Genomic DNA, 17,113 nt, shown 5'->3' with positions numbered 1-17,113 from the left:
TACCCGAGGGATAGTGGGTGTAGATCGGTGTAGTGTTCAGGGACTCGTCGTTCTCCAGCGACCCTTCTGGCCTGCAGCCAAGCAACTTTAAGCATTCTCCGTACGCCTCCTTCGTGGCCTGAAGGTGATGCAATCCATGCGAGGAGGCTTCGGCGTGTAAAATAGCGAGAGCAGCCGACACGAGTTTGAAGGAAGCTGGTGGTACGACTATCTCCTTCCTGTGGAAACGTGAGCCAGGGGAGTTATTCCACAAGAGTTCCGGCCATATGCCACTGGGTTAATCGGGTGGGATAAGGGGAAAAACTAGAAATAAAAAAAAACTCCACTACCATCTCTCCTAAACATCTCCATGCCTCCACAGGTATGTCATCAGGACCAACTGCCTTTCCACTCTTCATCCTCTTCATAGCTGCTCTCACTTCCTCCTTGCTAATCCACCGCGCTTCCTGATTCACTATCCCCACATCATCCAACCTTCTCTCTCATTTTCTTCATTCATCAGCCCCTCAAAGTACTTCTTCCACCTTCTCAGCACACTCTCCTCGCTTGTCAGCACATTTCCATCTCTATCCTTGATCGCCATAACTTGCTGCACATCCTTTACAGCTCAGTCCCTCTGTCTAGCCAATCGGTACAAGTCCTCCTTCCTTAGTGCCTAACCTGTCATACAACTCACCATACGCCTTTTCCTTTTACGCTGCGTCTCCTTGTACTCCTGTCTACTTTCTTCATCTCTCTGACTCTCCCACTTCTTCTTTGCCAACCTCTTCCTCTGTATACTTTGCTGTACTTCCTCATTCCACCACCAAGTTTCCTTGTCTTCCTTCCTCTGTGCTGATGACACACCAAGTACCTTCCTAGCTGTCTCCCTCACCATTTCTGCAGTGGTTGCCCAGCCATCCGGCAACTCTTCACTAGCACCCAGTTCCTTTCTCACCTCCTCCCTGAACTCCACACAACAGTCTTCCTTCTTCAACTTCCACCATTTGATCTTCGGCTGTGTCTTCACTCACTTTCTCTTCTTGGTCTCCAAAGTCATCCTACAGACCACCATCCGGTGCTGCCTAGCTACGCTCTCCCCTGTCACCACCTTGCAGTCTCCAATCCCTTTTAGATGGCGCCTCCTACATAAGATATAGTCCACCTGTGTGCACTTTCCTCCACTTTTGTACGTCACCCTGTGTTCCTCCCTTTTCTTGAAATATGTATTCACCACAGCCATTTCCATCCTTTTCGTAAAATCCACCACCATCTGTCCTTCCACATTTCTCTCCTTCACACCATATCTACCCATCACCTCCTCATCAGCTCTGTTCCCTTCACCAACATGTCCATTGAAGTCCGCTCCAATCACCACTCTCTCCTCCTTGGGTACCCTCTCCACCACGTCGTCCAACTCACTCCAGAATTGTTCTTTCTCTTCCATCTCACACCCAACTTGCGGGGCATATGCGCTGATAATATTCAGCAATACACCTTCAATTTCCAGCTTCATACTCATCACTCTGTCTGACACTCTCTTCACATCCAGCACGCTCTTGACATACTCTTCCTTCAGAATTACCCCTACCCCATTTCTCCTCCCATTCGCACCATGGTAGAAGAGTTTGGTTCTTCCACCAGAAGTTTGGTTCTTCCACCAGAACAAAACTTACAAAGAAAACGCGAAGAAATTCTATAGAGAACTAGCGAAAAGTTCTGTTGAGGTCAAAGAACCCCCTAAAATTGTTGAGGTAGAGAACTTCTGGAGCAACATCTGGGAAAAACAAAAGAATTACAAAAAAAAAGAAAACGCTGAATGGATCGGCCAAATAGAAACAGAGAACATCCAAACCAACCAGTAAGAATGGCCATAAATAACCTTAGAAGAAACAAAAACAGCAATACAGAAGTCCATTAACTGGAAAGCCCCTGGTATTGACGGGATAGCGAACTTCTGGATCAAGAACTTACCATCTTTACACCAAGCTCTGACAAACGCCTACAATAGATGCATCAGCAACCCAGAAACCTGCCCCAAATGGCTCACAGCTGGTACCACCTACCTACTTTCCAAAACAGAAGACACCAAAAACTATCGTCCCATCACATGTCTCCCTACAACCTACAAGATCTTAACATCCATCATCACCGGGAGAGTTTACAAACACCTGGAAGAAAACAACATAACTCCCATAGAACAAAAAGAGTGTTGAAAAGGGAGCTATGGCTGCAAAGACCAGCTTTTAATAAACAAGGCCATCATTAAGGAAGTAAAAACGAGGAAGAAAAATCTGACAACAGCCTGGATAGACTATAAGAAGGCGTTCGACTCTGTACCCCATGACTCGGTACTAAAATGTCTTGACATCTCCAAAATATCACCAATCCCTATCCAGTTCCTAACAGCAAATATGGACCAGTGGAAAAAAACCCTTGTTCTAAAATACACAGATGGGACGCTACATTCAAGGCAGAGCAACATCAATAGCGGCATATTTCAAGGCGACTTGCTTTCTCCTCTCCTCTTTTGCATAGCTCTTACTCCACTATCCTCCCTCCTGAACAACACCAGCTATGGTTATACTACAGGTTCATGCACTATTAACCATCTAGTCTACATGGATGACCTGAAAACCTTTACCAAGAATGACCAAGAACAAACTGGCCTTTTGACCATCGTACAAGGCTTCAGTGACGACATCCAAATGGAGTTCGGACTAGACAAACGTGCCAAAGTGACATTCAAAAAAGGAAAACTTACCACCACCGAAAACATCCAAATTGACCTAGACACCAACATCCAAGACCTAGAACAAGAAGGCACATACAAATACCTGGGAGTGAACGAAGGAGACGGGATACAACATGCCAAAATGAAAGTTCAGAAAGGAGTACTGCCGAAGAATACGAATGGTAACAAAATCCCAACTCAATGCATGTCACGCCCAAGAACAAATGAAACAAAAATGGGAAGGGAAACAAATGCAATACCCAAAAAGAGAAGATGAGAAAGATGTAGACCAACATATGACCAACCAATGGCTCAAAACAGCTGGGCTGAAATCCCAAACAGAGGGCTTTATCATCGCTGCCCAAGACCAGGCCACCAAGACCAGTTACTACTGGAGCAAAATCCTCCAAGATGGCACAGACCCAGCGTGCAGGATATGTGGTCAATTCCAGAAAACCATTGGCCATATGGTGGCAGGGTGCCCTGAGCTGACCAAAACTGAATACCTACAAAGACACAACAAGGCCGCCACATACCTGCACTGGAACATCTGCAAAGAATTCAACACCAACACAAAAGAAAAATGGTACGAGCACGGGCCCCAAACAGTAACAGAAAAAGACGACATCACAATCTCATGGGACATGCCAGTACAGACAGATCATGAGATGAAGGCCAACAGACCAGACATCATCATCAAGAACAAAAAAGAAAAAAGCTGCCCTCTCATCGACATGTCCATCCCGACTGAAAGGAGCACCTCAGTAAAAGTAACTGAAAAACTGTACAAATATAAAGACCTTGAAATCCAGACTGAACGAATGTGGGGAATGAAAACCACAACAGTACCAGTAGTGATAGGAGCCCTGGGACTTGTAAAAACCACAACAACACCAGTAGTGATAGGAGCCCTGGGACTTGTAAAAACCACAACAGTACCAGCAGTGATAGGAGCCCTAAGACTTGTAAAAACCACAACAACACCAGTAGTGATAGGAGCCCTGGGACTTGTAAAAACCACAACAGTACCAGTAGTGATAGGAGCCCTGGGACTTGTAAAAACCACAACAGAACCAGTAGTGCTAGGAGCCATGGTACTTGTAAAAACCACAACAGTACCAGTAGTGCTAGGAGCCCTGGGACTTGTAAAAACCACAACAGTACCAGTAGTGATAGGAGCCTTGGGACTTGTAAAAACCACAACAGTACCAGTAGTGCTAGGAGCCCTGGGACTTGTAAAAACCACAACAGTTCCAGTAGTGCTAGGAGCCCTGGGACTTGTAAAAACCACAACAGTACCAGTAGTGATAGGAGCCCTGGGACTTGTAAAAACCACAACAGTACCATTCGTGATAGGAGCCCTGGGACTTGTAAAAACCACAACAGTACCAGTAGTGATAGGAGCCCTGGGACTTGTAAAAACCACAACAGTACCAGTAGTGATAGGAGCCCTGGGACTTGTAAAAACCACAACAGTTCCAGTAGTGCTAGGAGCCCTGGGACTTGTAAAAACCACAACAGTACCAGTAGTGATAGGAGCCCTGGGACTTGTAAAAACCACAACAGTACCATTCGTGATAGGAGCCCTGGGACTTGTAAAAACCACAACAGTACCAGTAGTGATAGGAGCCCTGGGACTTGTAAAAACCACAACAGTACCAGTAGTGATAGGAGCCCTGGGACTTGTAAAAACCACAACAGTACCAGTAGTGCTAGGAGCCCTGGGACTTGTAAAAACCACAACAGTACCATTAGTGATAGGAGCCCTGGGACTTGTAAAAACCACAACAGTACCAGTAGTGATAGGAGCCCTGGGACTTGTAAAAACCACAACAGTACCAGTAGTGCTAGGAGCCCTGGGACTTGTAAAAACCACAACAGTACCAGTAGTGATAGGAGCCCTGGGACTTGTAAACAAAGGGAGGGGGAAATACACCCAACGGATCCCGGGTAACATCAGAATACAAGAACTACAGAGGATGGCACTACTTGGAACATCTCATATCCTAAGAAAGGCACCATCCATCACATAGACTTCTACCTCATTCTAACCCTAGGCCCAAGGAATTGGCCCGCCCGCTTATTGTGCTGGTTATGGCATGAAGTTAAAGGACATTTGTATCATGACAATAATGACAATAATAATGATGATGATGATGACAATAATAATGATAACAATAACAATAATGATAATACTAACAATAATAATGATATTAACAATGGTGATGTTGACATTACTAACGATGATAATAATAATAATAATAATAATAACATAACAATTATAATAATGATAATAATAATATAATAATGATGATAATAATAATAATAATATAATGATGATAATAATAATAATAATAATAATACTGCTCTGACAGCAAGCTGTGAGTCAACGTGACAAATCACAGTAACAATAAAGACTGCCAGGAAATCTCAGGTTGCACCGCTCAGAAGTGAAGGGAAAGAAAGACGGAACAGCAAACAGTTGGTATACATTGGTTGTACAAATAACGTTGAGACTTTGTTCATCTCAAAGCCCACGTTGTAATGAAATCCCAGATGTACGCCATCTCCAGCTTTACAGTTGATGCTGAAGTGTTTTTCAGAGGGTTGAATATCTATCTTTATGGTATTTGAGTTGGGGCGGTACGGTGGCGCAGTTGTTAGCATGATCACCTCACAGCACGAAGGTCCTGGGTTCGAGCCCCGGGGTAGTCCAACCTTGGTGGGTCGTCCCGGGTCGTCCTCTGTGTGGAGTTTGCATGTTCTCCCCGTGTCTGCGTGGGTTTCCTCCGGGGGCTCCGGTTTCCTCCCACAGTCCAAAGACATGTAGGTCAGATGAATCAGCTGTACTAAATTGTCCCTAGGAATGAATGAGTGTGTGTGTGTGTGTGTGTGTGTGTGTGTGTGTGTGTGTGTGTGTGTGTGTGTGTGTGTTTACAGCTATAAGGACTACAGGAGCTCTGAAGACTACAGTTTGACTTCTCAGTTCTGGCTCATTCTGGCCGTGCGGTTTGCCTTCATCATTCTGTTCGAGGTAAGTACAGATGTAGCAGACCATTCCTCCTCACTTGCATTGATTAGTTTAATGTACACTATATGGACAAAAGTATTGGGACACCTGGCCATTACACCTACAGGAGCTTTTATGGCATCTCATTCTAAATCCATAGGCATTAATATGGAGCTGGTCCCCCCCTGCAGCTATAACAGCTTCCACTCTTCTGGGAAGGCTTTCCACAAGATTTTGGAGTGTGTCTATGGGAATATTTGCCCATTCAGCCAGAAGAGTATTTGTGAGGTCAGGCACTGATGTTGGATGAGAAGACCTGGCTCGCAATCTCCATTCTAGTTCATCTCAAAGGTGTTCGATGGGGGTTGAGGTCAGGGCTCTGTGCGGGCCAGTCAAGTTCTTCCACACCAAACTCACCAGACCATGTCTTAATGGACCTTGCTTTGTGCACTGGGGCACCATCATGCTGGAACAGAAAAGGGCCTCCCCAAACTGTTCCCACAAATTTGGAAACGTAGAATTGTCCAAAATATCTTGGTATGCTGAAGCATTAAGATTTCCCTTCACTGAGAGTAAGGAGCCAAGCCCAACCCCTGAAAAACAACCCCATACCATTATCCCTCCTCCACCAAACTTTACAGTTGGCACAATGCAGTCAGGCAGGTAACGTTCTCCTGGCATCCGCCAAACCCAGACCGGTCCATCAGACTGCCAGACAGAGAAGCGTGATTCGTCACTCCACAGAACACGTTTCCACTGCTCCAGAGTCCAGTGGCAGCGTGCTTTACACCACTCCACCCAACACTTGGCATTGTGCTTGGTGATGTAAGGCTTGCATGCAGCTGCTGGGCCATGAAAACCCATTCCATGAAGCTCCTGGTGCACAGTTTTTGTGCTGATGTTAATGCCAGAGGAAGTCTGGAACTCTGCAGTTATTGAGTCAACAGAGCGTTGGCGACTTTTACGCACTATGCACCTCAGCACTCGTTGACCCCGCTGTGTGACTTTACGTGGTCTGCTACTTCATGACCGAGTTGCTGTTGTTCCTAAACGCTTCCACTTTTCAATAATACCACTTACAGTTGACCGTGGAATATCCAGCAGGGGAGAAATTTCACCAACTGACTTCTTGTAAAGGTTGCATCGTATGACAGTACAACGCTGGATTTTATACACCCGTGGCAATTGGTCTGAATGAAACACCTGAATTCAGTGATTAAGAAGTGTGTCCCAATACTTTTGTCCATATAGCATATTTGTAGACGATAAGGTATGCTGTACTTTCAAATGAACAGATTTAGTAATAGCCTTGATGAGCTAAATCACATATTAGTTGACCGTTATGGGGATGCAACCATTGTGTATTTCTATACTGTGGTAAGTTGAGATGGAAACATAAGGCCGGATGAAATTTGAATGGTTTTTATTGACTTTGCTCAGCTTAGTTAAGGACCACATACAAACACAGCGTGAGGCAAGGTACTCTACCATAGGGCATTCACTACTGCTGCATCTTAATAGTCATCAACTACTTCTGAAAAGTAGTCAAGCAGTCGATTAATCGTGGGAGATTTTTTTTAACCCAATAAAAAACGATCAATTCTTGTCAAAAAGGTCTCAAATACAACCATTTCAGGGTTAACTAATGTAGGCGGGACCAACCTGAGGGTAGATGAAATAACAGAGTCCTTGAGTGGCTTTGAGACGCTGTTTACAAATGAGCCGCAGTCTGATTGGACTAAACCCCAGTAGCCTGTCTGAGCTGAGATGCAGTGACGAGACTTTTTTTAGAGGTGTTTCAGTTTAACTTGTGACTGTGTGCTGGTGACTTTCAGCCGAGTGTGTCCGTGGTTGTCGTGGTGACGGCAGCTGTTGAAAAGCCTAAAAGCCTTAAATTACCTTAAATTGAATGTTCAATACAGTATATTTTTGTCTGGTCCTTTTTTACCCTACATTAAGTAAATTAAATGGAGTCACCAACAAGAAGCATTCACATGTCTCCAAGTTCCTTTCAATGTGGGGAAAAACTAAACTGTAAGTTGTAAAACAGATTAGCAGAGTAGCTAATCTGACACTGTAACCTACTAAAAGACTCACTGGCCGCTCGCCAGGAGGTCGCCTCCTTTAGTCGAGCGGTTAGGGATGTCGCCTCATGATGCAGTACAACCATGGATCGAATCCCACAGCGGGCGGAAATATGCTCGGTTACATTGGTGGCAGCGGTTGGATCCTGTAGTGTCTGGAAGCGTGTCCTGGGAGTCTCTTCAGAGCACAGGAATAACAAAGCGCGAGGGCGCGCTTCCAGGAGAGGGTGACTACTGAAACCTACTAAAAGACTCACTGGCTGCTCACCGGTGGGTCGGCCCCCTTTGGTCGAGCGGTTAGCGATGTCACCTCGTGGTGCAGTACAATGCCAGATCGAATCCCGCAGCGGGCGGAAATATGCTCGGTTAGAACAATATAAGGTTACGGGTCAAATTAGGCGACAGGCATGGGTGCAAGTCCATGAATACTGGGATGGCATCCAGCACTTTACCTGTGCCCCACCCGTAGGGTTAGTGGTGGTGTCAGGGAGGGCATCCGACGTGAAACTTTGCCAAATCAGTATGCAGATTGACGAGACCATACTGAATCGGTCGAGGCCCGGGTTAACAACGGCCACCATTGGTGCTGTGCCCTCACAGGGTACCGATGGAAACTACAAAATCTGCTGTGGCGACCCCTGAGAAACGGAACAAACTGAAAGAAGAAGAAGAAAGAAGGTTACCGGTTAAATGATTGAATATGGGTCACTTCCTGGTTGAGGATAACGGTATAACATACAGCTGCCCTTCCAGCTGTGCTTTGTTTCTTACATTATAAGAAACATTACGGGAGGTAAATGATGTAAAGTTTTGAAATAAAAACTCAAATACCATGAAGCTGCATTTTGGAATCTTTAGTGAAACATTTGCATAATGACAACGGTACATCTGCTAGTGTATCTGCTAGCCATGGCATACTAACAGATCTCTCTCACTCCGCTGCTTCCGGGCTTTCCACTTAACCTAGAGCGCCCCCTTGTGATCAGAATAAACATTAAAACTAACACCAGAAACATTACTGAACATGTTACAAAGCATGGCCATTACAACCCTCCTTTCCTTACATTTTTTTAACAATAATTATTAACCAGTCCAACGCAAACTTTCTCTTGCACTGTACCTTTTAATCAGTTCACTTTAAAGTCAGTGAGGTATGACAGGGGTCTTCTGTTTACCCTGACTGGGTATCTCTGAACAGGTGACTCTGGCCCAGGGGGGTTAGGGGCTAAGGGCTCTGGGATTTGTTCAGGGTGGATTTCAGTCCAGTCCATGCCTTTCAAACCACATTGCTGAGAGTGGTGATTTTCAGCCACCGGGAGGATCTTGAAGTGGGATGAGTTTCTGGTGATGACATGGTCACTGTGTTTGGCTGTCACCATGGAGCCTTTCATGGCGATGACTCTGTATGGGCGGGGATTGTAAGCAGAGCATAGCTCCCCCTCCTTCTTTTGACGACACAGGACTACTTTCACAGCCAAAGGAGCAGCATGGTTCATCCTGTCAGCATTGTGTTTCATCCTGTTCTTTGCCACTGCATCTGCTTGTCGTAGCTTTGCATCAGCCCGAGACTGAGAAGTAAAGGAGATTCAGGCAGCTTGATTCTGAGGGGCCTCCCGAACAGCACATCTGCAGTTGCCATTCCAGTTGAGCAGTGAGGCGTAGCACGATTGTTGGGGAGGAATGCGTACAGAGTCTGTTTCCATGGGCGACCTTCAACGTGGGCAGCACATATGATCTTTTCAAGGGTACGCATGATGTGTTCACTCTCAGCATTGGCCTAAGGCCACATCGGATTTATCTTCCTATGCCTGAAACCCAAGTATGTAGCGAAGTCTGAATATTCCGAGCTTTGGAAGGGTGGGCCGTTGTCAGTTTCGACCTCCAATGGAATTCCCAGTGTAGAGAATATTTCGTTGAGTTTAGGGATCGTGGCTCTGGCTGACGTGGACTGCAAAATCTCTACCTCTGGATGCCTGAATTATTCATCTATGACCACCAAAAGGTAATCACCAGAAGGGAATGGGCCACAGAAGTCCACATCAACTTTTTCCCATGGTGACAATGGTAGCTCAGACATGCGGTGAGGTTCTTGGGTGTGATTAGGCACAACAGCCTGGCATGGGATACAGCCTGGCATGGGATGCAGCCAGCTAACATGGTTTCTACTTGTCTGTCAATGTCAGGGAACTAGACTTTCTTTCTGATCAACCTCTTAGTTTTGACCACCCCCTGATGGCCTTCGTGTGCCAGTGACAAAGCCCTGATTTGTAACGAATGAGGGACAACGATCCTCGTGCCTCGTAGCACGGTGTCATCCATCCGTAGCGGTCACAGTTAGTTCATCTTTGATTTTCTTGAATGACATTAGAGCAGCAAAATCCACTCCATCAGCAACACCTTGTTTTTCGGACAGTGACTCCCATGAGCCTTCTTTGATGAGTCGGATGACTTCGCACAGGGTGGGGTCAGTTTTGGTCACCTCTTGAATTTCACTCAGAGTCATTGCCTTGGGGACAGCATTTGCTGTAACAAAGTTGACATATTCTTCCACTTGTCTGTCATTGTCTGAGATAAGTGATAATTGTGCAGTGACATATAGTCTGCCGGGTTGTCCTTACCAGACTTGTAGCGGACTGTGTTGTTGTAAGGCTGCAGACATAGACTCCAGCGTTCTATACGAGCAGGTGGCTTGGATTTAGGGTTGTTGAAAATCCATTCCAACGGTTTGTGATCACTGATAAGTGTAAAGGGTGCTCTGTAAAGGTATATGTGGAAATGTTCACAGCCCCACACGATCGCAAGTGCTTCCCATTCTGTTTGTGAGTATTTTTGTGCAATGGGGGACAGCGCTCTTCTTGCATTACTCACTCTAGCTGGTTCATTTGGGCCATTCCTTTGTGCAGACACAGCCACAAGACCTACTGGACTTGCGTCAACTATCAGTTCAGTTAGTCTGTGTGGGTCAAAGTAGGTCATCACAGCGTCACTTGTTAGACTTAGTTTCATCTCATCGAGAGACCTCCGGTGCTTTTCCACCCAGGTCTAATGAACAGTTTTTGTAAGTTCTCTCAGAGGTTAGGTTATTGTTGTAAAATCCTCGATGAAACAGACACTGTAATTTGCCATGCCCAGAAGACTGCGGACCTCACTGGCATTAGTCAGAGCAGCAGCGTTGTGAAGTGCTTGAACCTTCTTGGGATCCGGAGAGAATCCTCCATCTGAGAATGTGTATCCGAAGAAGTCCAGAGTGGTTTGTGCGTATGAGCACTTGGCCTTGTTCAGAGTTAGGTTCTTCTCCCTCAGTCGCTTAAACATTTCTCCAAGAGCTTGGTCATGGGCAGCTCTTGTTTTCCCAAACACTAAGATGTCATCACTTAGGTTGATTACTCCTGGGATGCCATCCAGGGTTTGTTGAATGGCATTTTGGAACACCTCTGCAGCCGATGAAACTCCAAAGCTCAGTCTTTTGTAACGTCACAGCCCTACATGGGTGGAGAATGTTGTGATATATCGAGGGGACGGCTCTAGTTCTAGCTGATGATACCCACTGTTCAAATTTAGCTTTGAGAAGAACCTGGCTCCATTGAGTGATTGTATCACATCATCTACTGTAGGTGTGAGATGTCGTTCTCGTTTGATGGCCCGATTTGGTATCCTCATGTCCACACAAATGCACACTGCTTCCGGGTCTTTTGGTTTTGGAACAGGAACAATTGAAGAGACCCAGGGAGTGGGACCATCCACCTTTTCGATGATGTCAACGTACTCTAGACATTGCAGTTCAGCCTCAATTCACTTCCTTACATGAAAATGTACTCTTCTGTGAGGTCGTGTGATGGCAGGGACATTTCTTTATGTGCAACTTGACTTGAAAGTCATTCAGTTTTCCTATCTCCTGAAAGAGGTCAGCATACTTAGTGAGGAGATCATCCACTGCCCTCACTTCTGTCTGGGTTGAAGTTCTTGTGGGCTGCTCTGGCTGTTGTGGAGATGTGTGAAGAGCATTGGTGATTTTGATTAGTCCCAGTTGACTGGCAGTGTCATAGCCCAGTAGACAGCCATTACTTCCTTGCAGCACATGGAATGTTGCATTTGTGAAGCGCGATTTGGATTTGACCAGTGAGGTGAATTTTCCTAGGGCAGGCAGTGGTGTATGTGAACCATAAGGAAATATGAGAACCGTGCATTTGGTGAGTGAGGGCTTCTGTCTCAGTCTCTGGTAAGTCTGTGAATGTTCTCATTCATCCAGGTCATGGTTATCCAAAAGAGTTGAATCAAGTGCAACTGGACTTGGTATATATCCGTGAAGACGTTTCGCTTCTCATCCAAGAGGCTTCCTCAGTTCGTGCCTTTCTGACTAGACCAAGCTAGTCTGACTGGCTGGTGATGAGACTCAGAATTTATCCTCTAGGAGTCGTTGTCGTTGTCATCTATAGCTCTGACAATGACTCCTAGAGGATAAATTCTGAGTTTTGGGGTGCAGTGCTCTGTATTATTATTTTATATCTGGTTGTTTTGGGGTACAGTGCTCTGTATTATTATTTTATATCTGGTTGTTTTGGGGTACAGTGCTCTGTGTTATTATTTTATATCTGGTTGTTTTGGGGTGCAGTGCTCTGTATTATTATTTTATATCTGGTTGTTTTGGGGTACAGTGCTCTGTATTATCATTTTATATCTGGTTGTTTTGGGGTACAGTGCTCTGTATTATTATTTTATATCTGGTTGTTTTGGGGTGCAGTGCTCTGTATTATTATTTTATATCTGGTTGTTTTCGGGTACAGTGCTCTGTATTGTTATTTTATATCTGGTTGTTTTGGGGAACAGTGCTCTGTATTATTATTTTATAACTGGTTGTTTTGGGGTGCAGTGCTCTGTATTATTATTTTATATCTGGTTGTTTTGGGGTGCAGTGCTCTGTATTATTATTTTATATCTGTTGCTTTGGGGTACAGTGCTCTGTATTATTATTTTATATCTGGTTGTTTTGGGGTGCAGTGCTCTATTATTATTTTATATCTGGTTCTTTTGGGGTGCAGTGCTCTGTATTATTATTTTATATCTGGTTGTTTTGGGGTACAGTGCTCTGTATTATTATTTTATATCTGGTTCTTTTGGGGTACAGGGCTCTGTATTATTTTATATCTGGTTCTTTTGGGGTACAGGGCTCTGTATTATTATTTTATATCTGGTTGTTTTGGGGTACAGCGCTCTGTATTATTATTTTATATCTGGTTCTTTTGGGGTACAGCGCTCTGTATTATTATTTTATATCTGGTTGTTTTGGGGTACGGCGCTCTGTATTATTATTTTATATCTGGTTCTTTTGGGGTACAGCGTTCTGTATTATTATTTTATATCTGGTTGTTTTGGGGTACAGCGCTCTGTATTATTATATTATATCTGGTTCTTTTGGGGTACAGTGCTCTGTATTATGGTTGTTTTGGGGTACAGCGCTCTGTATTGTTATTTTATATCTGGTTGTTTTGGGGTACAGCGCATGATGGCCTTTCCTTCCTAGGCAGCTGTCAGGTGGACTCTGAACGACTCAGTGAGCGTCTCAACACTTTGTGGGGGGAAACTGCAAAGCTTCTTCATGTCACTGACTGGTGACGAACTTTCGTTCATAAAAGTCCATGAAATATGCATGGAAAGAGTCACATAAGTGATCTGTCTGCCTGTCTGTCTCTCTGTGTGTGTGTGTGTGTCTGTGTGTGTGTGTCTCCGCAGCATGTGGTGGTGGTGTGTAAGTTCATAGCAGCCTGGTTTGTGCCTAACAGCCCCATGCGGGTGAAGAACCAGCGGCTGCAGGAGAAACTCAGCAGACTGAAGGAGGAACTTTGGTTAGTGGTGAAAAACACTTTTCTGTTCAGCCTGCAGGATAAAAGTTCATTTGATTCCAACACGTTCATCTTTAGAGACAGACCCCTCTCCCATAGCGCATTAACATATCAGCCAGAAGTATTTGAAGTCCACCTGTAATACTGAGTAGCTAATGTGACTTCTCCTCATGGAAATCGTTTGAGCTGGGAGATGAAGTGAAGGTATAATACTATAATAACATGGTAATATTACATTAGCTCTGTTGGAGGTGGTTAGTGTTATGAGTTACTACTACCACCAGAGTTATTGAGTAACATTTGAAATACTTGCAGTAGCTGGATAACTCACTTAACAAAACAGAGAGTTAAAGTTGTGATTAAAGAAAAGGTTTGACTCAGTCTTCAGGCTTTATCATCTGATGTCCCTACATTAAGTTCCTCATTCAGCAGCCGTCACTTCAGAGTCACCAAGTCATTCTTTATCACAGCGTTACTGTCCCTTTCATTCTTACTTGCTGCTGCACTCTAGTGAGTACATTTTGTCGAGAGTTGTGTACTTACAATACCTTTTCTAATGCACATGTAAAGTCCCTAATTGTAATTATAAGAAGGGTTACGAAGGATCGTGTAGATTCTGTCATACAGGGGCCTCTTTACTGCCTCCTGTACATCATACTCGTGCACTCACTCATGTCAGCCATTGCTTTTTTATTCAAACTTGTGTCAGGGCGTCCGGGTGGCGTAGCGGTCTGTTCCGTTGCCTATCAACATGGGGATCGCCAGTTCGAATCCCCCGTGTTACCTCCGGCTTGGTCGGGCGTCCCTACAGACCCAATTGGCCGTGTCTGCGGGTGGGAAGCCGGATGTGGGTATGTGTCCTGGTCGCTGCACTAGCGCCTCCTCTGGTCAGCCAGAGTGACTGTTCAGAGGGAGGGGGAACTGGGGGGAATAGCGTGATCCTCCCACGTGCTACATCCTCCTGATGAAACTCCTCACAGTCAGGTGAAAAGAAGTGGCTGGTGACTCCACATGTATGGGAGGAGGTATGTGGTAGTGTGCAGCCCTCCCCAGATCAGCAGAGGGGGTGGAGCAGAGACCGGGACGGCTGGGAAGAGTGGGAAGATTGGCCAAGTACAATTGGGGAGAAGAAGAAAAAAACCTTGTGTCAGTTTGGTTGGGAGTTTGAAGGTGTTGTGCAGTATCTTAGCTGATCCTAGGACCACACTCTTCTGGACAGAGTCCTCAGAAGTTGTTGTTCCTGGAATCTGCTGGAGCCACTTTCCCAATTTGGGGGTCACAGCCCCTACTGCTCCTATTACCACTGGGACTACTGTGGATTTCATTCTGCCTTCAGCCCTTGGTGTTTCTCTGGCTTCTCATGAGCCTTTCTTCCTGATTTTTCTGTCACTTGGGACTGTTACATCGGTCACTACTGCGGTCTTCTGTTCCTTGTCGACCACCACACTCTCCCCAAACTAGGAGAGTGGCTCCAGCAGGTTCCAAGAGCAACATCTGAGGTCTCTGTCCAGAAGACTGGTCCTAGCAACAGCTAAGATGCTGCGCTGAACCCTTAAACTCCTGGGCCTCTGGTAGAGGACCCGAGCTTCAGGAAGACTCGCACCACCTGGCGGTGATACGGGGATTTATTGTGTGTGTGTGTGTGTGTGTGTGTGTGTGTGTGTGTGTGTGTGTGTGTGTGTGTGTGTGTGTGTGTGTATTTTCTATTTCCTCAGTGAGATGAAGCGCTACAATAAATCAACGGACGTCTAGCATCTCTTGAGGACCTCCTGTGGTGGACTTTGGAATCAGTGTCCATTCTCTTGTTACCAAGACTGGACAGACAAACTGGTTTACATTCTGTCGGAGAATAATAGACTGGTGTGAATCTAGTCTAAACTCCGAATCACTCCACCAACCGTCTTCTTCACCCCTGGGTAGTTTTCATCATCAATGGGTCATCAATTAGTTTCATCCATCCACTGTCAGTCAGAAACATCCCCTGTCAGTTGTCATCCACCATCTTTCCTTCAGTAGATGGGACGTCTGCTGTTTTGTTCTCAACAATCAGCGGATTTTATTCCATTTTTTATTTTTAATCTAAAGAGTCTGAACAGGCCACACTAGAACCACTTGATGCTCATTGGGCCATCACATTCTTTCACTTCACATTTCCCTTTCAAGTCAACAGGGCCCCACAATGTCCTTCAGGAACACCAGGAATAAAGTTTGACCTCCATTCTGTCCTGATGACTCATGTCTTCATTTCCATGTTATTTCTTTACTGCAGTAAAAGACAATGTGGACCTTGATTCAAGATGTCTAGTCAGGCGGCTTAGCAAAATGATGGGGACACGGCGGACAAAAGCACCACATTTTTTCCACATGCTCTCCATCGCCATAGCTTTCAATTTTTGATGGGAGCCACTTCATCAAGATGGCGGGCCGCCAAGTAAAATCCAGAAGTGCCAATATCTCAGCTTCCAAGCCACTTAGAAGGTCAATCCTGATGTCAAACTATACATTTTCTGGGTCAACAAATGTATTAAAGCTATTGAGAATATCAATAGGTGACTATTTTTTCTGATATTAGGTAATTTAGTTCATTCTGGCAATATATCTACACAATTATGTACATTGTACACAACATATTTTTGTAACACACAGCGTGAGCATTCCAGTAGACAATAAGGTAAGTAAAGTTAGCCATTTACTCTTATATAGGAAATTATTATTAAGCACGTGTGTAACGACACATTCAGTGGGGGGAACATGACCACAGCTTACAGTGATGCTAGTCCAGTTGGTGCGATTGTTTATGAACTTTGACAGAGCTGTCTCTTGTTATTTCCCATTTATATTCAAGTTATTTCTTTCAGAAAAAGCAAAAGCAAAAAGTGTGTGAACCCCCCTCCAATTGTAGCCTACACTTGGTTTTGCTCCACCTGTCTGCATGCAACTACTGCAGAATTGATAGAGTAGCTTCTTGGACATGCTGACTGCGGGACCACATGATGAGAAGACCAAAGAAGCTTGGAGACAAGATATGATCACCAAGAGTCCAACATTCCAGTACTGGGATACCATCCTCAACATGGAAATTCTGGGTCTGATATTTGTGCGGGCCCACAGAGAACAGGATTTCCCCCTCTATGTGGAGTCACTGAAGGCTCTCGTTCCATGGTTCTTTGTCCTTGATCACCAGAACTATGCCCGATGGATTCCTGTCCACATTCGTGACATGGAAAGCTTGCCAACGTCCATTCACAAGGAATTTAAAGAACATGGCCACTGGGTTGTTCCCAAGACCACAAACAGATTCTCAAGCATACCGATAGACCAGGCTCATGAGCAGAATAACGGTCTGGTGAAGGGTTCTGGGGGTGCAGTGGGACTCACCGAGAATCCCTCAGCATTCAAGAAGTGGATGATCGCAGGGCCTGAACAAGCACGACTCCTAAAAGAGTTTGAGCAGGAGTATATCTTA

The 17,113-nt window shown here is 45.1% G+C and overlaps 1 protein-coding gene across 1 annotated transcript in view; it reads left to right on the top strand.

Annotated features, from left to right (window-relative positions):
- Positions 1-15,866, top strand: part of ano9b (anoctamin 9b) — a 97,380-nt gene extending 81,514 nt beyond the window's left edge. Inside the window, exons 22-24 of the mRNA XM_056279069.1 lie at positions 5,654-5,747; positions 13,538-13,650; positions 15,363-15,866. Of these exons, the coding sequence (XP_056135044.1) occupies positions 5,654-5,747; positions 13,538-13,650; positions 15,363-15,399 (244 nt within the window). The 3' untranslated portion in view covers positions 15,400-15,866. The remainder of the gene's footprint in view (positions 1-5,653; positions 5,748-13,537; positions 13,651-15,362) is intronic.
- The last annotated feature ends 1,247 nt before the right edge of the window (positions 15,867-17,113 follow it).

This window comes from Lampris incognitus, chromosome 4, assembly GCF_029633865.1.
Source record: "Lampris incognitus isolate fLamInc1 chromosome 4, fLamInc1.hap2, whole genome shotgun sequence".
Lineage (NCBI taxonomy): Eukaryota > Metazoa > Chordata > Actinopteri > Lampriformes > Lampridae > Lampris > Lampris incognitus.
The sequence above is the reverse complement of the archived record's forward strand: the minus strand, read 5'-3'. Positions and strand labels throughout refer to the sequence as shown.